This window comes from Gobius niger, assembly GCF_951799975.1.
Source record: "Gobius niger genome assembly, chromosome: 19".
Taxonomy (NCBI): Eukaryota; Metazoa; Chordata; class Actinopteri; order Gobiiformes; family Gobiidae; genus Gobius; species Gobius niger.
The window spans coordinates 14,964,614-14,982,471 of record NC_136870.1 but is presented as its reverse complement, the minus strand read 5'-3'; the positions used below and the strand labels follow the sequence as shown (position 1 = coordinate 14,982,471).

Genomic DNA, 17,858 nt, shown 5'->3' with positions numbered 1-17,858 from the left:
TGGGCAACGGCACAAGGCTATATTCTAACACTCACCAGCTTTATTTTGTGTTGTAGCTCTCACTGTGGAGATGAAGCAGGTCGGTGCCCACACACATGCAGGTTAAAATAAACAAATGCTACATCAACAGTGTAATCCAACCTGTGCATGTATTTATTATCTGTTCAATCGATATTCAAATTTAAAACAAAAATGAAATTACCTAATAACGTCTTGTTCCCTTGGTCTTGCAGGTTTTGGAGAGAAAAGCTGACACTGGAATTTCTGTGGACTGACATATGCCCAGAAATGCCCAAAAAATAAATGTATTTTCAAGACTCAAATATCTTGAAGAGCATTCTTTGGTACATGTGGGTAATTGATAAAAATCTTATTAAGAAAAGTAGCTCTTTCTAACGGCAGTGTGATTAAAATTAAAGAAACTTTAAAATATATATATTTATTATTAAATTAAACACATATGAACAAAACCTTTGTGCCTTTTTCCTCCATTTTTAAAAAATGAAGGAAAAAATAATCTGAGATTTTAATCACATCCAAAACAAAAAACATTTGCATTTTTTGCCCTGTCCTCCATCTTCATTTAACTGTAATAATACAATGATATGAACACAACCACATACGATAGCTTCAGTTCAGCTTTGTTTTATGTTTGTGTGTGTACTTTTCATGTGTTTGTAGAGATGAGAGCCCTGATAAAAGTCTTTTTCACAAAGTGAACACCTGTATGGTTTTTCCCCTGTGTGCTGCCTTGTGTGTATATCGAGAGTGTTCTTAAGGGCAAATGATTTCTCACAGAGTGAACACTTGTAAGGTTTCTCATTGGTGTGGGTTCTCATGTGTGTTGTGAGATTACCTTTATGGGCAAATGTTTTCTCACAGATTGAACAAGTGTAAGGTTTCTCGTTAGTGTGGGTTTTCATGTGTTCTTTGAGACCAGACCTGCGGGCAAATGTATTATTACAGACTGAACAAATGTGAGGTCTCTCACCGGTATGCACTGTGCTATGTGCATCTAAATTACCCTTATAGGTAAATGTTTTCTGACAGATTGGACAGCTGTAAGGTCTCTCCCCTGTGTGAACCCTCAGATGTCTTTTTAAATTCATTTTACAATCGAATCTCTTTTGACAAAAAGGGCACTCATTTTTCTTCCTCTCAGCTCCTTGGTAAGTTCCTGACAAGTCTGCATCGTTTACAGTGACACTTGTTTTTGAGGCAGACTTGTATTTGAGGGGCAGACCTGAGTTTTCCGCAGCTGCGCTTCTGTCTTTGATCGGGAGTTCGATGTAATCTCCATCAGCTTCATTCTCAGTCTGTGCAGTTGAATAGCTGAATGGTTCCAAGTCGTCATCACTGTCACTGTGAGGAGCATGTACAGTGTTGCAGATCCTCTCAGTCTTGGAAGGCAAATGTGACACGGTGCTGATGTCCTCCTGTGATTCCTCTCTTTGCGCAGACACTGGCAGCTCCACTTCCTCCTGTTCCATGTTCTCCTCTTCTGGCTCCTCTTTAATGTGTGCAGTCTCCATACGGTCCCGGTTCAGACTTGTGCCATGACTCGGTATGAGTCTCCGCGTTTGTCCTTGAGACATTTGCAGAAAGTGTTTTTTTTCTAGCTTAAGCTGCGAGCTAACCGCTGACAAAAAGGGACGGTGCAATGTCCAGTGTTGTTGGTACCAAATCGGCTCCACCCGCCAGTCTACGTCACCCTTCTCTCAGCCAATCAGTGAAGGCGGATGTGAATCAACACGGAAGTAACAAAACATGATTGTTGCTTCTTCTCTCCTGTGTTTTTAATCATCAGACACAAAACATTATTAATCGTATGAGAATATATACTTGCCACCCACCTTTTGGAGTTAGTTTAGCATGGCCTTGAGTTGGTTTCATATCGTTGTGACGCTCTGCTGCGCTGTTTCATCTGTCATTATTGCCATTGTGGGCCAGGGTCAAGGTAAGTGATATATAAATTGTAGCTATGGTTGTCTAGTTTATACTGAATACGAGTTTTCCCATGTACACGGGTTACGGAGATTTTGAGCGTTTTATAAGTTTGCAAAGTTGGTCAACAGCGCCCTCTTCTGTCTAACAAGCCTCATGTGCTCCTTGTGTAACTTCAGTCATGTCGCTGCCGCTGGCCGGGGCTCTGGCACTGAGCGCTACAGCCGGAATGGCACTGATCTTCAAGGACATCAGCTCGAAATTGGGAGCCGAAAAGCGGCCCTTGGGCAGTTTGCTGAGTCAGTATCTGGCGGTGAAGGTCGTGGGCTGGCTGGGCAGGAGACAGAGGAGGAAACTGGACAAAGATACGTGCAATGTGAAGCAGGTTCAAGAAGAGACCCTGCTGAAGCGCTTGCGTAAATACGGAGACACATGTTACGGAACGGAGTACGACTTCAGGTCAATTAAAGGTAAGAGTAAGTACCATGGTAAGCACTCTTTATAAGGGCTGCACTGCACAATATACGTAATGCAAGAGAAATGGCAACAAACTGACAAAAAAAAAACAAATAACACAGAAATGGTAAATCTACTCGTAATCCCCTGCCATAAAAAAATCAATTTGAATTTGTTTCTATATTTATGCAGCCCTGTCTGTTCCTGAGTAAAAGAATTGAAGATAAATATATATTTATTTAATAATTAATAACATCCATAAAGCACAACCTTAACCATAAATATTGGTTATTTGTAGGAGTGTTATAGAAAACAAAAACACTGCTGACACACTGCTGTTGTATGGCTTGTTCACTGTACTCCTGTAAATTCAAATTTGGCTTCTCAATAGCAAAACAATCCTACCCCTCCATTACACATAGCTTTGCAGCTTAATCATATTAATTGAAGGCTAAAAAAGTGTTTAATACAAGGGAGTCACAGGAAAAAATACACTAGAAGACAAAGACTCACTTTAATACTGAATGATTGTGCTGTAACTTTGCTTCACAGATTCAGCAGATTTCCGCGCTCGTCACCCTATTACCACATATGAGCACTACAGGAAGCTTATAGAGAGGATTGCAGCTGGAGAGGACAAACTCATCATCCCCGAGAAGCCCCTCATTTTGGCTATGACGTCTGGGACGTCCGGGCGCAGTGCCATGCTCCTCAGCACCAAGGACACCAACACAGAGTTCTTCCTACAAGTAATGATCACTGTTTGAAAAAAATAACAAAAAAATCCACAACATGTAGCCTTTTATATGTCGGTTTATATTAATTTTGTTACACTTGTTACATACACTGCAACCATTTTTTTTAATAGCTTGGGGGGAAAAAAGCTTTACCGTAGTTCATTATTTCTGAGAGAGAAAGCATCTGACAATATGACCCAGTGATTACAGAAAAAAAAATCTTATTTTTAAACTTGTCTCTTTCCCCAGGGAGTGGCAGTCTGTTTAGATGCCATGCGAAAAGCCTTCCCAGACACAGAAAGCCTCCAGCGCACCACAAAGTTTTTCTACACTCCAACCCTGCGCCAGTCAGAGGCTGGTATTCCTATCGGTCCCAACTCCTCAACACCAGCCTCCTCTCGACACATGCTCAACCTGTACACGACTCCAGCCCCTGCCTTTGAGGTTAGAGCAACAAACAGCACTTTCGTTGCCCATTTCTGACTTAACTTATATTATTGAGTAAGTAAGTAAGTGCTTTATTGTCATTGTACAAGTGTACAACGAAATAGTGTTTATCTGTCAATCCTGAACTGCTGCGGCTGAGCTGCAACTGTGTGTCAGCCTGACCCGCATGACCTTGAAGGACGGGGAAACTGTAGCATCCGGAAGAAAACTGGCTGGCTGCCCTCTGTCTCCTCTGATCTTCTGAAACAGTGCAGCACCTCCTGGGTTTGTCCCTGTTTCAGAGCGTGGTGTCCTGCACTGGTCAGCTCCCCCTCATCCTCCTTCCTCTTCCTCCTGCAGCTCCCTCCGCTCCACAACAGTCTTTCACCGTCTCCTCATTTGTCCCTTGACTTATATTATTGACCATATATAATCAAGTCATAAACACCACAGACCTGGGACTTGATCTCGGACTTGACTTGGGATTGAGCTCTGTGACTTGTGAAGACTTGATGCCACTTATACAATGACAACTCAATTATCAATTATAATTACCATGAGTCAAACTATTCAGCGGGGGGAAATTATTCCCATCTGACTGCATTCATGGACCTTAATTACTCGAAGAGGGAATTGGGACTTGATTTGTGCTTGAGGCCAAATGCTTACTTGCACAACAAGGACCTCCCCCATGGCACGGCTGTAGCAAAAAGTTGAATGATATTAAGGCACTTTTACATTACTATATTTGTCTCACAGTATGAAAAAAAGACTGTCAGTCCTTTGAAATGTTCATATTGATTGGTCATATTGTTCTGCGAGATTAAAATAAAGTGTCATATCTTATCACAATATGCAAGAACTCACTGACAAAGACATCACTGTTTCTGTTGAAGGTTCCTAGTGAGAAAGACACGCTGTATCTTCACCTCCTCTTTGCGTTGAAGGACCCCGCTGTGGGAACTCTGGAGTCCAACTTTGCCTCTACAGTCTTTTATGCTTTTGCTGCTTTACAGGTAAACTCATTTTAGTACTTTTTGTTTTTTGGAAGGATTGTAATTTTTAATACTTTCTACTAGTGGTGAGTTCATTATGGCCTTTGTAATTAATTGATCACAGTTAATCACATTTTTATATTTAGGGGTTGTGATTTTAGAGGTATATGTTAGATGCTTCTTTGTATTTTCCTACATTTTAATTTATTTGAAGTTGAGATGTGAGGTCTGTGTGATCATTTCAAACACTTCAGAGACTATAGCAGTTTGATTTATTTTGCCCCAAGACATTGGAGAATGTTCTTTTTAAATAAGGCTATGTCGGCTTAACTGTGTGAATAAACAAGTGTGACAGTGAAATTGTTTTTGGCTTTGCTCAGTGTTCGTCCCTAAGCAACGGCTTGAAGGAAAAAGGAAACTGAAATAGTGTCTGTGCCGCTGAAGTAAAGTGTGATTAAATTTGATTACATTTTTAGTCGCACTAAACCTAATTAATTGAGAAAAGTCCTGGCCCTTTCTACATGCTTTCTCATGCAGGATTTTTTAGTTTTGCCTTTGAGGCTTTGTCAGCAACTCATCATCTCTACTCTTGTATTGTTCTTGTAGTAATGTAGTAATTCTAAAACAACCCAAGACAGATGATTCTATGATATTTCCTGTTAGTTTATAAATGCTCTGTCATCGCATCTCATCGACTGTATCCTCAGATCCAAATGAACCAAAATCACCTCCAAAAACCCCCAAATCTGACTCTCATTGACACAAATAAACTTTAATTTCCCTGTTGGATTTGCAAGCTAATGTCTCCTGGCTTCTCTGCAGGAGCGCTGGCAGGAGCTAGCGGAGGACATAGAGCGAGGGACGATCAGTAATGGTCTGGCTCTCGATCCCAAAGTGCGGTCCAGACTGGAGGCTCTGATGAGTCCAGACCCAAAGAGGGCTTCCCAAATCCGGGCGCACTTCCAGGACGGTTTCAGGGGCCTTGCAAAGCGCCTGTGGCCCAACCTTAACCTGGTGCTGGCGGTGGACTCCGGCTCCAACCAGATTTATGGAGAGATGCTGAGAGAGAGCTACTGCCAAGGAGTGCCTTTCTACTCACCCTTTTACGCTGCTACAGAAGGTATAGAAAAGTACTTTCAGATCACTTTTAGATAAATTCAGAGCCGTGAAGCTTTTCAGTAATGCAACCCTAAAAGTTTCCTACATAACTGATTAAGAATTAAAAATGCTGATGCTTTTACCCAACTCCTACCCTTTTTGAATTGCAAGCTCTTTTAAGACCTCTATTTATTAATGTCCTTTCTAATTTGTGCTAAACCCTGGGGCAGGTCTCATTGGGGTGAACCTTTGGCCCGAGGAGTCGAGCAGGCGTTACCTGTTGTGCCCGCGCTCCATGTTTTGTGAGTTTCTCCCCGAGAGCAGCCTGGAGCAGGACGAGCCACACACACTGCTGATGCAGGAAGTGAAGGAGGGGCACAACTACGAGCTGGTCATCACAAACGCTTCTGGACTCTACAGGTTAGAATAAACAATGGCCAGTACTATGGAGATAAAGTGGACTGGACTGAATAATTTGTTTCAGAGGGGCATTAAAATAGGGTGTTATAAGTGGATCAGTTGGTTATTGGGTTCGTCCATGGATCCAAAGGTCAGTGGTTCAGATCCTCGCTATGACTAGTGGAAACTATTGTGTCCTCGGGCAAGACACTTCCCTGTGTGAGGGATTGATGGCGGTTAGAGTTAAATTGAATGTTGTTAGTTGTCTGCAGCACCGTCACTTTACAAATGCATGTTGTACATTTCGGGTTCATCTTTTGTGTTTCTTTCTGTTGTTTCAGATACCGCGTCGGTGACATTGTGAAGGTTGTTGGATTCCACAATCAGTGTCCTATTATTGAGTTTCAATACAGGTATAAAACATAAATGTTGTGTATTGTAATTATAAATTTACCTCAAACATCTTACATTATATCTGCTTTTGTGCCAGGCGGGGTCAGATGCTGAGCGTTCGAGGGGAGAAAGTGTCTGAGCATTTGTTCCTCACGGCTTTAAAGATGGCCGTCTCTCAGTGGCCCGGGGCTCAGCTCGTGGACTACTGCTGTGTGGAGAGTGGGATTATGGGTAAAAATATGTTTCATTACAGCATGACATATGTTCATAGACTCAGACAAACTTGAGACCTTTAGAGATGCGGTACCTAAACATAAAGCAGGACAAAATGAGGACTTCAAAACAAATAACTTGAGACTGTTGCTTGGATAAGTAGATGGAAAATGCAAGCTTAGATTTGTATGGTGTATGCATGGTGGCTGTAGTATTTGCTGTAGCCCAGTCCAGGACAAAATGCCTTACATTTAAGGAGCCTCTAAATGGATTTATATCATGGATTTGCAGGGGACTCCAGTGGCGGCTCAGACCCTCATTATCAGGTGTTTTTGGAGCTCAAAGGAGTCAGGAAACTCACGGAGGAGCAGCGCTACAAGGTAAAAACACACCCAGGCCTGTTACGATAACAAACTATAAAGTTTGTATAAGTTTGTATAAACTATAAAAGGAAACTGTTGGGATAAAGGGTATTATTGAAGACCTTATTCTACCAAATAAACTACATGTTCCATCCTAAGGTGTAGAATGAGCTCAGACCTGTTCACCACAACTGCCTCTAAAATCCTGCACTGTCACTCAAAAAGGTGTTAATTCGGTCCGAAGTGCCGTCATGCACAAGCTTGATATAGAAGCTGCAGTTACGCACAAGACCTTAGGTGGCAGTAGTGAGTGTAAAATGACAAACTTGCATCTAGCCCCTTTAAGCTCTGTTCAAAAAGTACTTAATCTTAAAATATCACACAATGAACATGAAACACCATGAGACACAACTTGCTTTGGGTACAAAATAAAGCATTACATTGGAAGAATTAGGGCAAATTGCAAATAAATGTACTGACAATACCAGAAATGTATTGTTGGGACTGTTCGACTCTCGACATGTTTGATATATAATTTTTTGTTTTCTCGTTTCTTCCCTCTAGCTGGACATGTGTCTGCAACAGGACTCGGCTGTTTATAAGTCTTTCCGGATCAAAGGAAGCATCGGACCAATGAGGGTGCAGCTGGTGGCACCCGGAGCCTTTAGCGAACTCTCGAAGAAAATGATGTCCTTCTCCAACACTTCTCCAAACACCTTCAAAATGCACCGAGTTATTCGAAGGAAAGAGTTCGCAGACTTTCTTTTGGGGAAAACAGTTTCCTAAAAACTCTTCTGGACTTGGAAACAAAGACTTTGATAAGAACTGAATATTTGACGTGCGTTTTTATCATGAGGAAATGTACAAATAAACATGCCCCATAATTATTGAGAATTCATATTCACATCATTATTTAAATGCCTTTGAGTTTAACATTACACATTGTCTTCTAGAAAAACGTCACACAACTTTTGTTATTCTTATGTAATTGTGTTGAGTATCGGTTTATGAAGAGGCTGTGTCTTTCTTTCTGAATGTAATTTGCTGCAGATCTAATATTTAATAAATAATACATTCAAAAATGGCATCAACCATCCCACTGATGATATGTGAAAAAACTGCAATATCCAATAACTGCCTTGAAAATGGGAGTATTGTTATTGTGCTATTTATCTAAACCATTTCAACATTTAATTTGAACACAAGTCGTTGCAATAATTTTGATATTATAATAAAATACAAGCATTTATTTGATTACAGATATTTTTTATCATTAAAAACACCAAAACAAATAATAGACATTTGAATAGGTTAGGTCCCAAATCCATTCCATGGTTACCCACTGCAAAGAGCATTTTCTGTGTCAAGCTGGTCATGAGGAAAATGTGTCCAGTGTGCCTTTAAAAATCAATACTAAATTTAAACTAAATCAGGAAAATCATGTGCTAATGTGTGTATTATTTGCAACAACAAAAAAATCAGTCAAATGGAAGACCTCTAATAATATTCCGATATATTGTGACGTCTTGCATGATTTTTTTTTTTCTTACAGCTTATATTGTGATAGTTTGAGGCTCTATCGTGCAGCCCTCGTGACCAGTGTAGAATTTTCATAACGGATAATAAATGTACCTGATTTTTGATTCCAAGCTACATAATGAAATGAGAGATTATTAAAGTAGGTTTGGAAACTCCCTGTATATGAGTAAAATATCTGCTTGCCATCCATAGTTTATGTGGGGCAGATGCTTCATTTAAACTGAATAGACCAGATTGAGTCACACAACTCAGATAAGAGACATCTTTATTTAAAAATAACATTGCAATGAATTTACAATTATAGAAGATGTAGCCATAAGGAGACAGAAAATCAACAGCATTTGTTAGACATAGAATACATACATAGAATTTCCATCTTGGAAACAAAACGTAGTATTTATGCTGTTTTGATTGTCTCATTGTCTTAGTTTTGAACTTATTTATTATTGTATAAAGGATATTTAATTTATTTAATTAAAATCCACCTAAATAATTGTCCTCTTGAGTCTTTCACAAAACTATTGCTGATTACGCCGCTACCTTATGTCTTTCCTCGCCTTCAATTCTTTACTCAATATTTAGTTCCTATGATTAAAAAGTGTTTACAGCTCATTATTATAACAACATACTCTAAGTGCCTTGTTTGTAAGTTTCTTTTTATTGCACCTTCATTCGGCTTTTGCCTGAGAACCAATTCTCATTTACAAGAGGGATCTGACATGTAGATACGTATATCCCTTCAGATCAGACATACAGTAATTCAGATATGCCGTTGTAAGTGAAAAATGCTATTTAAAGAAGGTAGAAATATGCAATTACTTTAAACAAATTTTTAAAAAATCAATAAAACTCCCTCTGATACTGACAAGATGATCTTCTTTTTCTATTAAACCATATTCTTTAATAGACACATTTTCAGTTTTTAGACTAAATACTTAAAAGTCTATATTTCATTTTACTGTTAAATGCTGTCTGACACTTTATAAACTACTACTACTACTACTACTACTACTACAAACTACTACAAATTCATATAGTAGTTGAATAAAAATAATTAGATCATTTGATTGGTCATACAACCAAAGCATTATATTTAAATTGAACTATTCTTGTTAGTCGCAGCATTCACATAATGTAAGTGCTGTATTTATACTTAGTATAAAGTACTGTATGTTGCTCATCATGCGCCATGTCTCAAAAGACTCAGTAAATCTAAGGAATGCTACATCATGCAGAGAGATAAAAGTGAAGAATGTCTCTCCTGAAAAGCCAAACCAGACTTTCAAAGCTCAGATCATTTACGGCCTGGTCAGATACGTGTGTTTTAAGAAAGGCAAATATCCTGAAGACTTTAAAGTTGTAACAACACAGTTTCAGCAATAAACCATCGACTATAGACAAACTAAGCTGCCGTTTAATTAGTGCTGGTTTGACTAAATGGTAAATTCTCACTTCATACTGTGTTAATTTCATTGATTAAAATGTTAAGTCATAATTTTAGTCAAAGTAATATTTTAGTAGTTTTTCATAGACTAAAACTAGGACTAAAATGTCCAGATATTTTCGACGACTAAAATAAGACTAAATAAAGATGAAAAGAGACTAAACTCATCCAAACTTTCACTGACTGTTTGAAAGAGCCTCAAATCATTAAATCCTCTGCCAAAGGAACCGCTCTGAGCTTTGTTCATGTGGGAGGAGCTCCATATAGCAGAGGAACAAGATTAAATATGCACCAAATTTGTCTTAATTTTGATCGATTAAAACTTGACTAAAACTGAAGAGAATTTAAAGTTAAACTACATTTTCATCATAAAGACTTAGACTAAAACTAAAATAAAATATGTTGTCAAAATGAACACTGGCTTTATAAATATAATATATTACTGTAGTGTTAAACATATTTTTCATCTTACACCCCTTAATTGGGAGTAATGTAAACCCAGAGCACTGTCACAGTGTATGTTGTTTAAATGGATGTATGAGGCCGCCATTATCAACACGATAATGATCGATATTTTACCAGAAAAGTGTCTCGTGCCCTGGTGTTGCCGGCTCATCCAGGCCAGGCAGGATCATTTGCATAGATAACTGATACATCTTTGGCCATGTGTTAAAGTACAGTTTTGAGCACCTCACAGAGCCTGATTGTGTTTAGTTTTCCTGCGGTTCCAGGTCTAGTGTTTCGCGGCAGCGCCCTTGGCTGGAGACCTGAGGGGGGACCTGCAGGGGCTCTTGGAGCTGCTGTCGTGGCACGAGGAGATTTTGACATGAATGAAGAGAGAGGCAGGTGAGAGACTGGAGCCATCCAGCTTCAGCAGACGCACATGCCGATAACCTGGATATGAAAACATGTTCAGCTATTTATTCATTTTTCTACAATCTTTCCGAAAGTCAGTCTGACACAGACCTGTACGGAGACTCCTGAAGGGCAGAGTGAACTGTCCTAAGAAGTCATTAGCTGAAGTGAAATCATGGTCCTCAACCATGAACCGAACCAAGGCCAAGTCAGGTGCGTGTACTGTGAAGGTGAAAGCACTGTCCCAGCGAGGATTGAAACCTGGAAGAATATTCACACAATTTACTTTGCAATAACATCAGCCAATTGTCCCCTAGTCGTCCTAGTATTACAGCTATTCGTAGCCGTAATACTAATACTAATCTACAGTATTAGTATTACGGCTACTAATACTGCAGATTAGCAAGGAAACAAATGTATAAAATTACTGCATTGTGATCTGGGAGGAATCTATTGTTTCGTTTAGTAAACCTCAAGACTCTCTGTAGTTAAATATGTTAGCATCACTAGTTACTATAAATACACGAGTACAAGGTTAAGGTGGGCCTTCAGTACATACCGTTATTGTCGACATAATTAGTTTTCTTCTTATTGTTGTCAATTGGCAGGCCGTGCACTTCAACCCACACCTGCGGGTCCACTATAGAACTAGGCTTATCCCATTCGGGTTTAGGCAGCTGCTGCGCTGAAATAACCTAGAATCAGTCAAAGAAAAACATTAAAGGTGACACAGTAGAGGTGATGTTTGTTCCTTGATCCACTCTTCTTACCCGGACAGTCAGCATGAGGGGGTGGTGGCCCGGACCTCCGCCCACATTTTCCGGGTTGAAGGTGGTGTCAGGGCGGCACATGAACAGCGGCTTCAGGACGTAGCCACACTGACCATTCTGCAGAAACCTGCCCCTGTTTAAGTCCATCTGCTCGCCAAGAGTCTGGAAGTTTAGAGCCACTGCACCACACACACAATAGTCTCACACACACACAATAAAAGGTTGATGAAACACTGCAGGTTTATAACTAACCCAGCTGACAGCCTCCGTTCCACATGTCCTGGGGGTTGTAGTTGGAGGACTGAAGGCGCTGGCCTGAAGGGTAAATTCTGCTGAGCTGGTGACTGTTGTGACGAACAAAGTGCATCCCTGAACAAGAACATTAAACGTGTTACATGAGTTTCCTTCAGGATAAAAAATAAATGCCTCAGACCTGATTCTTTGATGAGCCTCAGGGCCTCGCTCTCAGAGAAAGACGACATGTGGCACTCCGTTTCTTTGGCGGCCTGTTCAAAGCCTTTAAAGCGAACACTTTGAGTGTACAGGACCAGGTCCGACAGCTCGGGACTCAGATTAGATGCTTCTGGCTGAAGTCACACACAAATACATGTTTACACTATTATTCTTTTTCACCCGTCAGCCGACACCACACTGGCTCACCGTAGGACCAGCTCTCTTTGTTTTAGACCTCGCCTCCTTCTGACTTTCTTCATCTGAGGAGCTGAAGTCTGAGGCACTGAACTGCTCCTCTCCTGTCCCGGCCTTTTTCCCTTTTATCAAGACTTTTTCTTTAAGATCCTGCAAAGCACAAACAAACCTTTGTATCTATTATAATTCCACATAAAACATGTCATCTGAGTCGGTTTTTATTTTTTTTGATTTTATCTTTTCTAAGCTAGCTGTTTACGTGTGCAGAAATGTATAACCCTGCACACTTTGAGCCTGATTACTAAAATTAGCACATGCCATTTTTAACATGTTGCACTGAATCGGATATGTGAATCGGTTTGTGCTGTGGTTTTTAGCATTGTCAACCGCACCTGCTTTTTTCACCACTTTAGCACATACTATCCTATTTTGTGCAACACAGTAAATCTGGCCCTTAGTACAGTATATACATAAGTATTATATTATATAATGTATGTATATGTCAAGTTCCATCAGTATATACATCACTTCAGTATAAATATGGTGGCATCCATGTGGACATGTTTACCTCAGGACAGGGCAGGTAGCGGGACTCCCAGCCCCTTAAGGGTTTGCTGAGCAGTTTGTCTCCTAGGATGCTGCGCAGGTGTCGGGCCATGACAGTCTGCTGCTCCACACTGCAGTGGTTCTCCAGTGACAGGATCAGAGGGTAAGGGGAGGCCTGTGCACATGGGGTACAGTTACATTCACATTTATAGAGTACACCTTTGACTCAGAAGAGCATCGTCTGTCACAGTGCAATGAATAAAGGTTATGTCTGGTGACATACTCACTCTAAAGGCATATTCGTTGATAGTTTCAATGACTTCAGCAAAGGGCACTTTAGAGGTCAGCGTGTGTCCGTGATAAATGACTGGCTCACCCCCCTCTCCATCCCAACAGTCCAGCTCCACACAGCGACAGCCTTGGTTCAAAGCTCTGTTGAAACATATATTATTTAAAATGACTTCAAACAGGACTATGAGAGAATAATACAGTAATGCCTTTTCCTGACCGAATGTATGGCTCTGTGCTGCTGTCACCGGTGAGCTGGTCCTTGGTGAGGTAGGTGTTGTGTGAGGAGGAGATAAAGTAGTGGGACAGAGGCATCTTCATGTCCTGATAAACTCTCCCATGAGCCGGGTCAAACACACAGTTCTCTTTAGACAGCATGTACATAGTGAAGCCATTGGGAGTCATGAAGTTGTTCCTCTGAGCTGCCAAAAAAAAAGAATTATAAATCAATTTGAAGTGCTACGAAGCAACATTAAGTGCAAGTGCACTTTAATACAAATAAACATGAGTTGTTTTTTTTAAATAATCAAAATGATTGAATTGTACAGTTGTGAATGTCTAGTAATAAAGTTGCTTGTGTTTTTAAAAGGCGCCCTCTTGTGGCAAAACTCAGGATAAACCGTGTTAGTTGCAGTAAGACCTTAATTTGATGTCGGAAAATCTTTTGTAAAAATAGAATCTACTAACTTTTTTAGTTACCACTGGGCTCACGTCCTGCAGAATGTGTCCAAATGGCAGCAAAAACTGGTGAAGCTTGCTGGAATTATGCATGCAGTGTACATAATCTCATGTACTATAAATAGATTCTTGTTTCACAAATGTTGAGAAACAAAGTAGTTCATGCTAGTGTGTTACTGAGGATGACTTACTATCTAACTATTGTGCCAATCTACCATTAGCTTCTAGTGTCTGGTTGATATATACCCCAGGGGTTGAGCTCATAGGTGAGAACGAGGCTCTGAGCATGTGTGACGGAGGCGTCCTCGCCCTGATCCCGGAGGAACTCTCTCAAGTCCACAGTGGACAGCACACAGTCGTTTGCTGAGTACTGAATAAAAACAGCATCCAGCTCTGGCCTCCGGAGCAGCTCTCTGCAGAAGATTTCTATCTCCCCGTGATCCAAGCGCCCATCTGCAGAGCGGTCACACTTCTGTGGGCATGAACATAGGCTTCTTCACATCTGAAAGTGCATCATGTGTATACTGCACCTCAAAGGCCTCCCACAAAGAGCGCCATGAGCCTGAACCCACTGCGTCCTCTGTGAAGGGCCCTTGCAGAGACCCGCTGAAAGAGTGTGTGTGTGTGATCACCTGAAAGAGGCTGTGTGCATACTGGTCGCTGACGTCAATGTTGATCATCTGCAGTAGTTTTTGCACTTCGTCATAGCTCATTTTATCGTCATGGTTCTGATCAGCGCGGTTCAAGTAAGCATGAATCCAGGTGAACAACAGGGATAAGGAAAGATACTGTAGTTCTGTCATAGGGAGAAGGCAAATCCATATATGTCTTTACTCATTACTACAAAATCACATTGTGGTAGAAAGGATATTGGTTCAGTTTCTCCTTCTGCGTCATATTCTCCACTCGCTCCTGCAGAGTGTGGATGCCACGAACCCAGGACCGGGCCTGCTCTGGACTGTCACACAGCAGGTCCAGACTTTTGCGCGGCCCTTTGAAAACCACGGTGAGGCACTGGCTTTCTGGAACAGAGCCCGCCATGCGACGTAGCACCTCAGACTGACAGCCTTCACGGATACACTCCACCTCCATGATTGAAACTGCAGGGCGAATTAGGAACCCACGTAAACAAAAGCGTAATACATTCCATATTTAAGAGAGGAGTCAGTAATGATTGTCAGCCAATACTTTGTTAAAGGAAAACAATAAATAACACCAACACAAGTCTAAATTAGATTATAAAAAGGTTTAATGGTGTTTTTGTATCCTAAGTTTGAGATGCACTTGTTTTTCTTTCGTTTTCTTGACATTTTAGTAACACCTGATTGAGACGGTTAAGTAGCAACTGTGAGTATGATGAAAGAGCCATGATGCTGCAGACAGTGAAGGGAACAGAACTCCTGGGGCCGGTACATCAGCCACATCACAGTCACATCTGCCCAATGCTGAAACCACAACCACAGGCCACTCCCAGCATCATCTCCTGTAATCTAACTAAACCCAAGCATCGCTCAGGGTTCGCATACTGGAAATAGCCACTCTGTAATCAGGCCCAAGTCTGCCTGCTGAACTCGCTCAGAGAAGCAACTATTTCAGTTTTTCTTTCCACGCCCAGTCAAGCCTTTCAGTGCACTTTCTAAAAACAGAGAAATACTAATTCTATAGAAGGTTCTGTGGTGAGACCTCACACAGCCTGGTTCTGTGGGCTACTCACATGACTGCTGTTCTTTGGCTCGGCTCGACGTTTTATGAGACTGACACCAAACGGTGACCCCATCCTCCATCAGCTTGAGACTCCTGTGCTTCTGCCATCGAGGCGAGCGCACCTGATGCACACACACACATCTTACACCTCTCAACAAGGATTTATTCATGCAGTATACAGCTGGATGCTTACGTTATTATTTTACAGCACAGAAGTAATAGGATTGTTAAAGTGCAGAAACTAGGGATAACAAGAATTGATGCCTTTTTTCAGCGCTGTTTCCATTTTATTTTTACTAACCATGTTTCCTGCCACTTTAAAGTCTTCATGCTGAGTTAGGACTAGTGGTTAATGGTTAAACTCAGTTGTATTAACATGAACTAAATCACACGTGTGCCCTCTTTCTTTGTAATTACCGTGACTATTATTACACTTCCAGGTGTCATGACATCACCCTGCTATTACAGTGCTGTAAATAAAAGGGAAACAATAATCTTTAGTTTTGGTATGAGAACAAACTGACTGAGGGAGCGTCAGATTTTCAAAGGGGAGCAAAGACGAAATGCTCATGATTACCTCATTGAGATGCAACAAAAACATTTTACAATGAGGCCCCCTTTTGCACCCCTGTGAAAAGAACTGTGCCAAATATGCCGATATTGACCTAGTTTGCAAGAAAGCATCCATAGTGCGAAGTGTCTGCTGCCTGACTTGTACTGGATCTCAAGTGTTGTTGTTACACTGTATGTCTGAAATGCACCTGTGAGTGGCCACGCCTCACCTTGACCATATCGGCGCCCTGCAGCATGAGCTTCACATCTTCATCTTCCTGGACTCCTGCACACAGACACACAGAGAGGTGGGGTCAGAGGGTCCCATCAGCATCTCCTATTTTTGAGGAGGAGCGGGGTGGAGTCCTATACCGTTGATGACTAGGTCTAGGGCCTAAAACAGATCAGGGTGTTCACGAGGGACCGCAGGGAACCGTCTCATCAACTAAATGCTTTCATTTAGAACAAACCCACAAGTGAGGGGGGGGGGGGGGGGGGGGGGGGAGAGAGACTACTGCAATTAAACCATGCTGAATGAATTATTTTGCCTTTCAGTGATTATGTGTATGGAGAACGCCTGGCTTATGAATGAATGGTTAATAAGGAAAGACCTGAATGGAAAATTAATGAGAATATACCAGACTGCATGTAAACCATAGCCTTACACATTAAACCAGCCCTTGACAATGGAAAATAACAATTGACTCTCCTCTCTATCCCATCACAGAATTCATATCAGAGGTGACCAAAGTAGAGCGAGGGGGCGGGGGGGGAGATAACGGGAGTAAATACGCACAAAGCCTCGCTCCTGGTTCCCGTCCCTGGAAAGAACATAATCCATGTGGCGCAGACTCACCGAGGTTCCGTAGAGGGTCAATGGCCTTCTGGGACGTCCCGGTTCCATCTTTAAGGGCCGGTGCCGCTTTCTTTTTGTGTCCCAGCATTATTCCCGCTTGCCTGCTTTGGTTTGGCCGGTGGAGCCTCGGAGGAGCAAAATGCTCGCTGGGGTCCGGTAGAGCAGCGCTAATGCATGAGGTCCCCGCAGAACCACGGCTCTCCTGTGGGGGCCCTGTGTGTTTTATGGGAGACGCCAAGCCTCCAGCTGATGTCAGAGATTTACGCGCGGCCACTGGATCAACCGCGGCACAGCGTTTATCCCCACAGACCGTCCGGGGCGGGCTTTCACAGTAATGTCTAAGGGAGATGCAAACTTGGGTTTTTTAAAAATAGAAAATGCATGAAAATTAACAAAATAACAATAATACTTGGTTAATAGAGTCACTATACAATTAAAGCTTTGGATGAACAAGTCATTTGATTGTGATTGTTTGCCTTTTTTTTTTAACACAGAGGAGGGAGAAAAGGTGCATGGTTGTAGTCAGAATATATTGTGGGTTTATATCAGAAGAAAATGGGACCTCATGCAAATAATCTGCTCGGCATCTGACAAGAAATATCTAAAACCGTACGAATATCTGATGTAAACAATAGTTCTCACGCGACATCATGGTTGGAACGTCGCGACAAAAAGGGAGATCTATGACATAAAGCTGCTATAAATAAATCAAGTGTCTGCCTCGTCAAGCAATGGATGCTCCAGACTTTTATTTTGAAATATTTCCGCCTTTGGTTAAATGTGAGCCGCAGACGGATTATCTGGAGAGTGGAGGTAAGGATTTTAAGGAGTTTAAGAATGAAGATTAAGAACTCAAAACATACAAAACAAACCGGCGTACTATTCCTCTCAAGGTTTATGAGCACAAAGACACAACCCTTTATTTATTTTATTTTTTTCGTGCACATACATATTC

At 41.4% G+C, this 17,858-nt stretch overlaps 2 protein-coding genes across 2 annotated transcripts; one reads left to right on the top strand and one right to left on the bottom strand.

Annotated features, from left to right (window-relative positions):
* Positions 1-1,753: 1,753 nt before the first annotated feature.
* Positions 1,754-7,906, top strand: ghdc (GH3 domain containing). The gene is made up of 11 exons (XM_079576744.1): positions 1,754-1,957; positions 2,124-2,414; positions 2,953-3,149; positions 3,387-3,581; positions 4,460-4,579; positions 5,381-5,678; positions 5,887-6,076; positions 6,397-6,468; positions 6,546-6,679; positions 6,953-7,041; positions 7,588-7,906. Exons 1-11 carry the CDS (start codon positions 1,873-1,875, stop codon positions 7,807-7,809), a joined length of 1,893 nt encoding a protein of 630 aa, XP_079432870.1. The 5' UTR covers positions 1,754-1,872; the 3' UTR covers positions 7,810-7,906.
* Positions 7,907-10,494: 2,588 nt separating this feature from the next.
* plcd3b (phospholipase C, delta 3b) lies at positions 10,495-17,187 on the bottom strand. Its single transcript, XM_079577441.1, has 16 exons — positions 16,904-17,187; positions 16,278-16,333; positions 15,506-15,617; positions 14,663-14,891; positions 14,424-14,553; positions 14,038-14,263; positions 13,334-13,535; positions 13,113-13,257; positions 12,848-13,000; positions 12,292-12,429; positions 12,065-12,218; positions 11,884-12,000; positions 11,632-11,810; positions 11,421-11,556; positions 10,973-11,122; positions 10,495-10,900 (listed from the first exon to the last, which is right to left on the bottom strand). Exons 1-16 carry the CDS (start codon positions 16,989-16,991, stop codon positions 10,740-10,742), a joined length of 2,376 nt encoding a protein of 791 aa, XP_079433567.1. The 5' UTR covers positions 16,992-17,187; the 3' UTR covers positions 10,495-10,739.
* Positions 17,188-17,858: the final 671 nt, after the last annotated feature.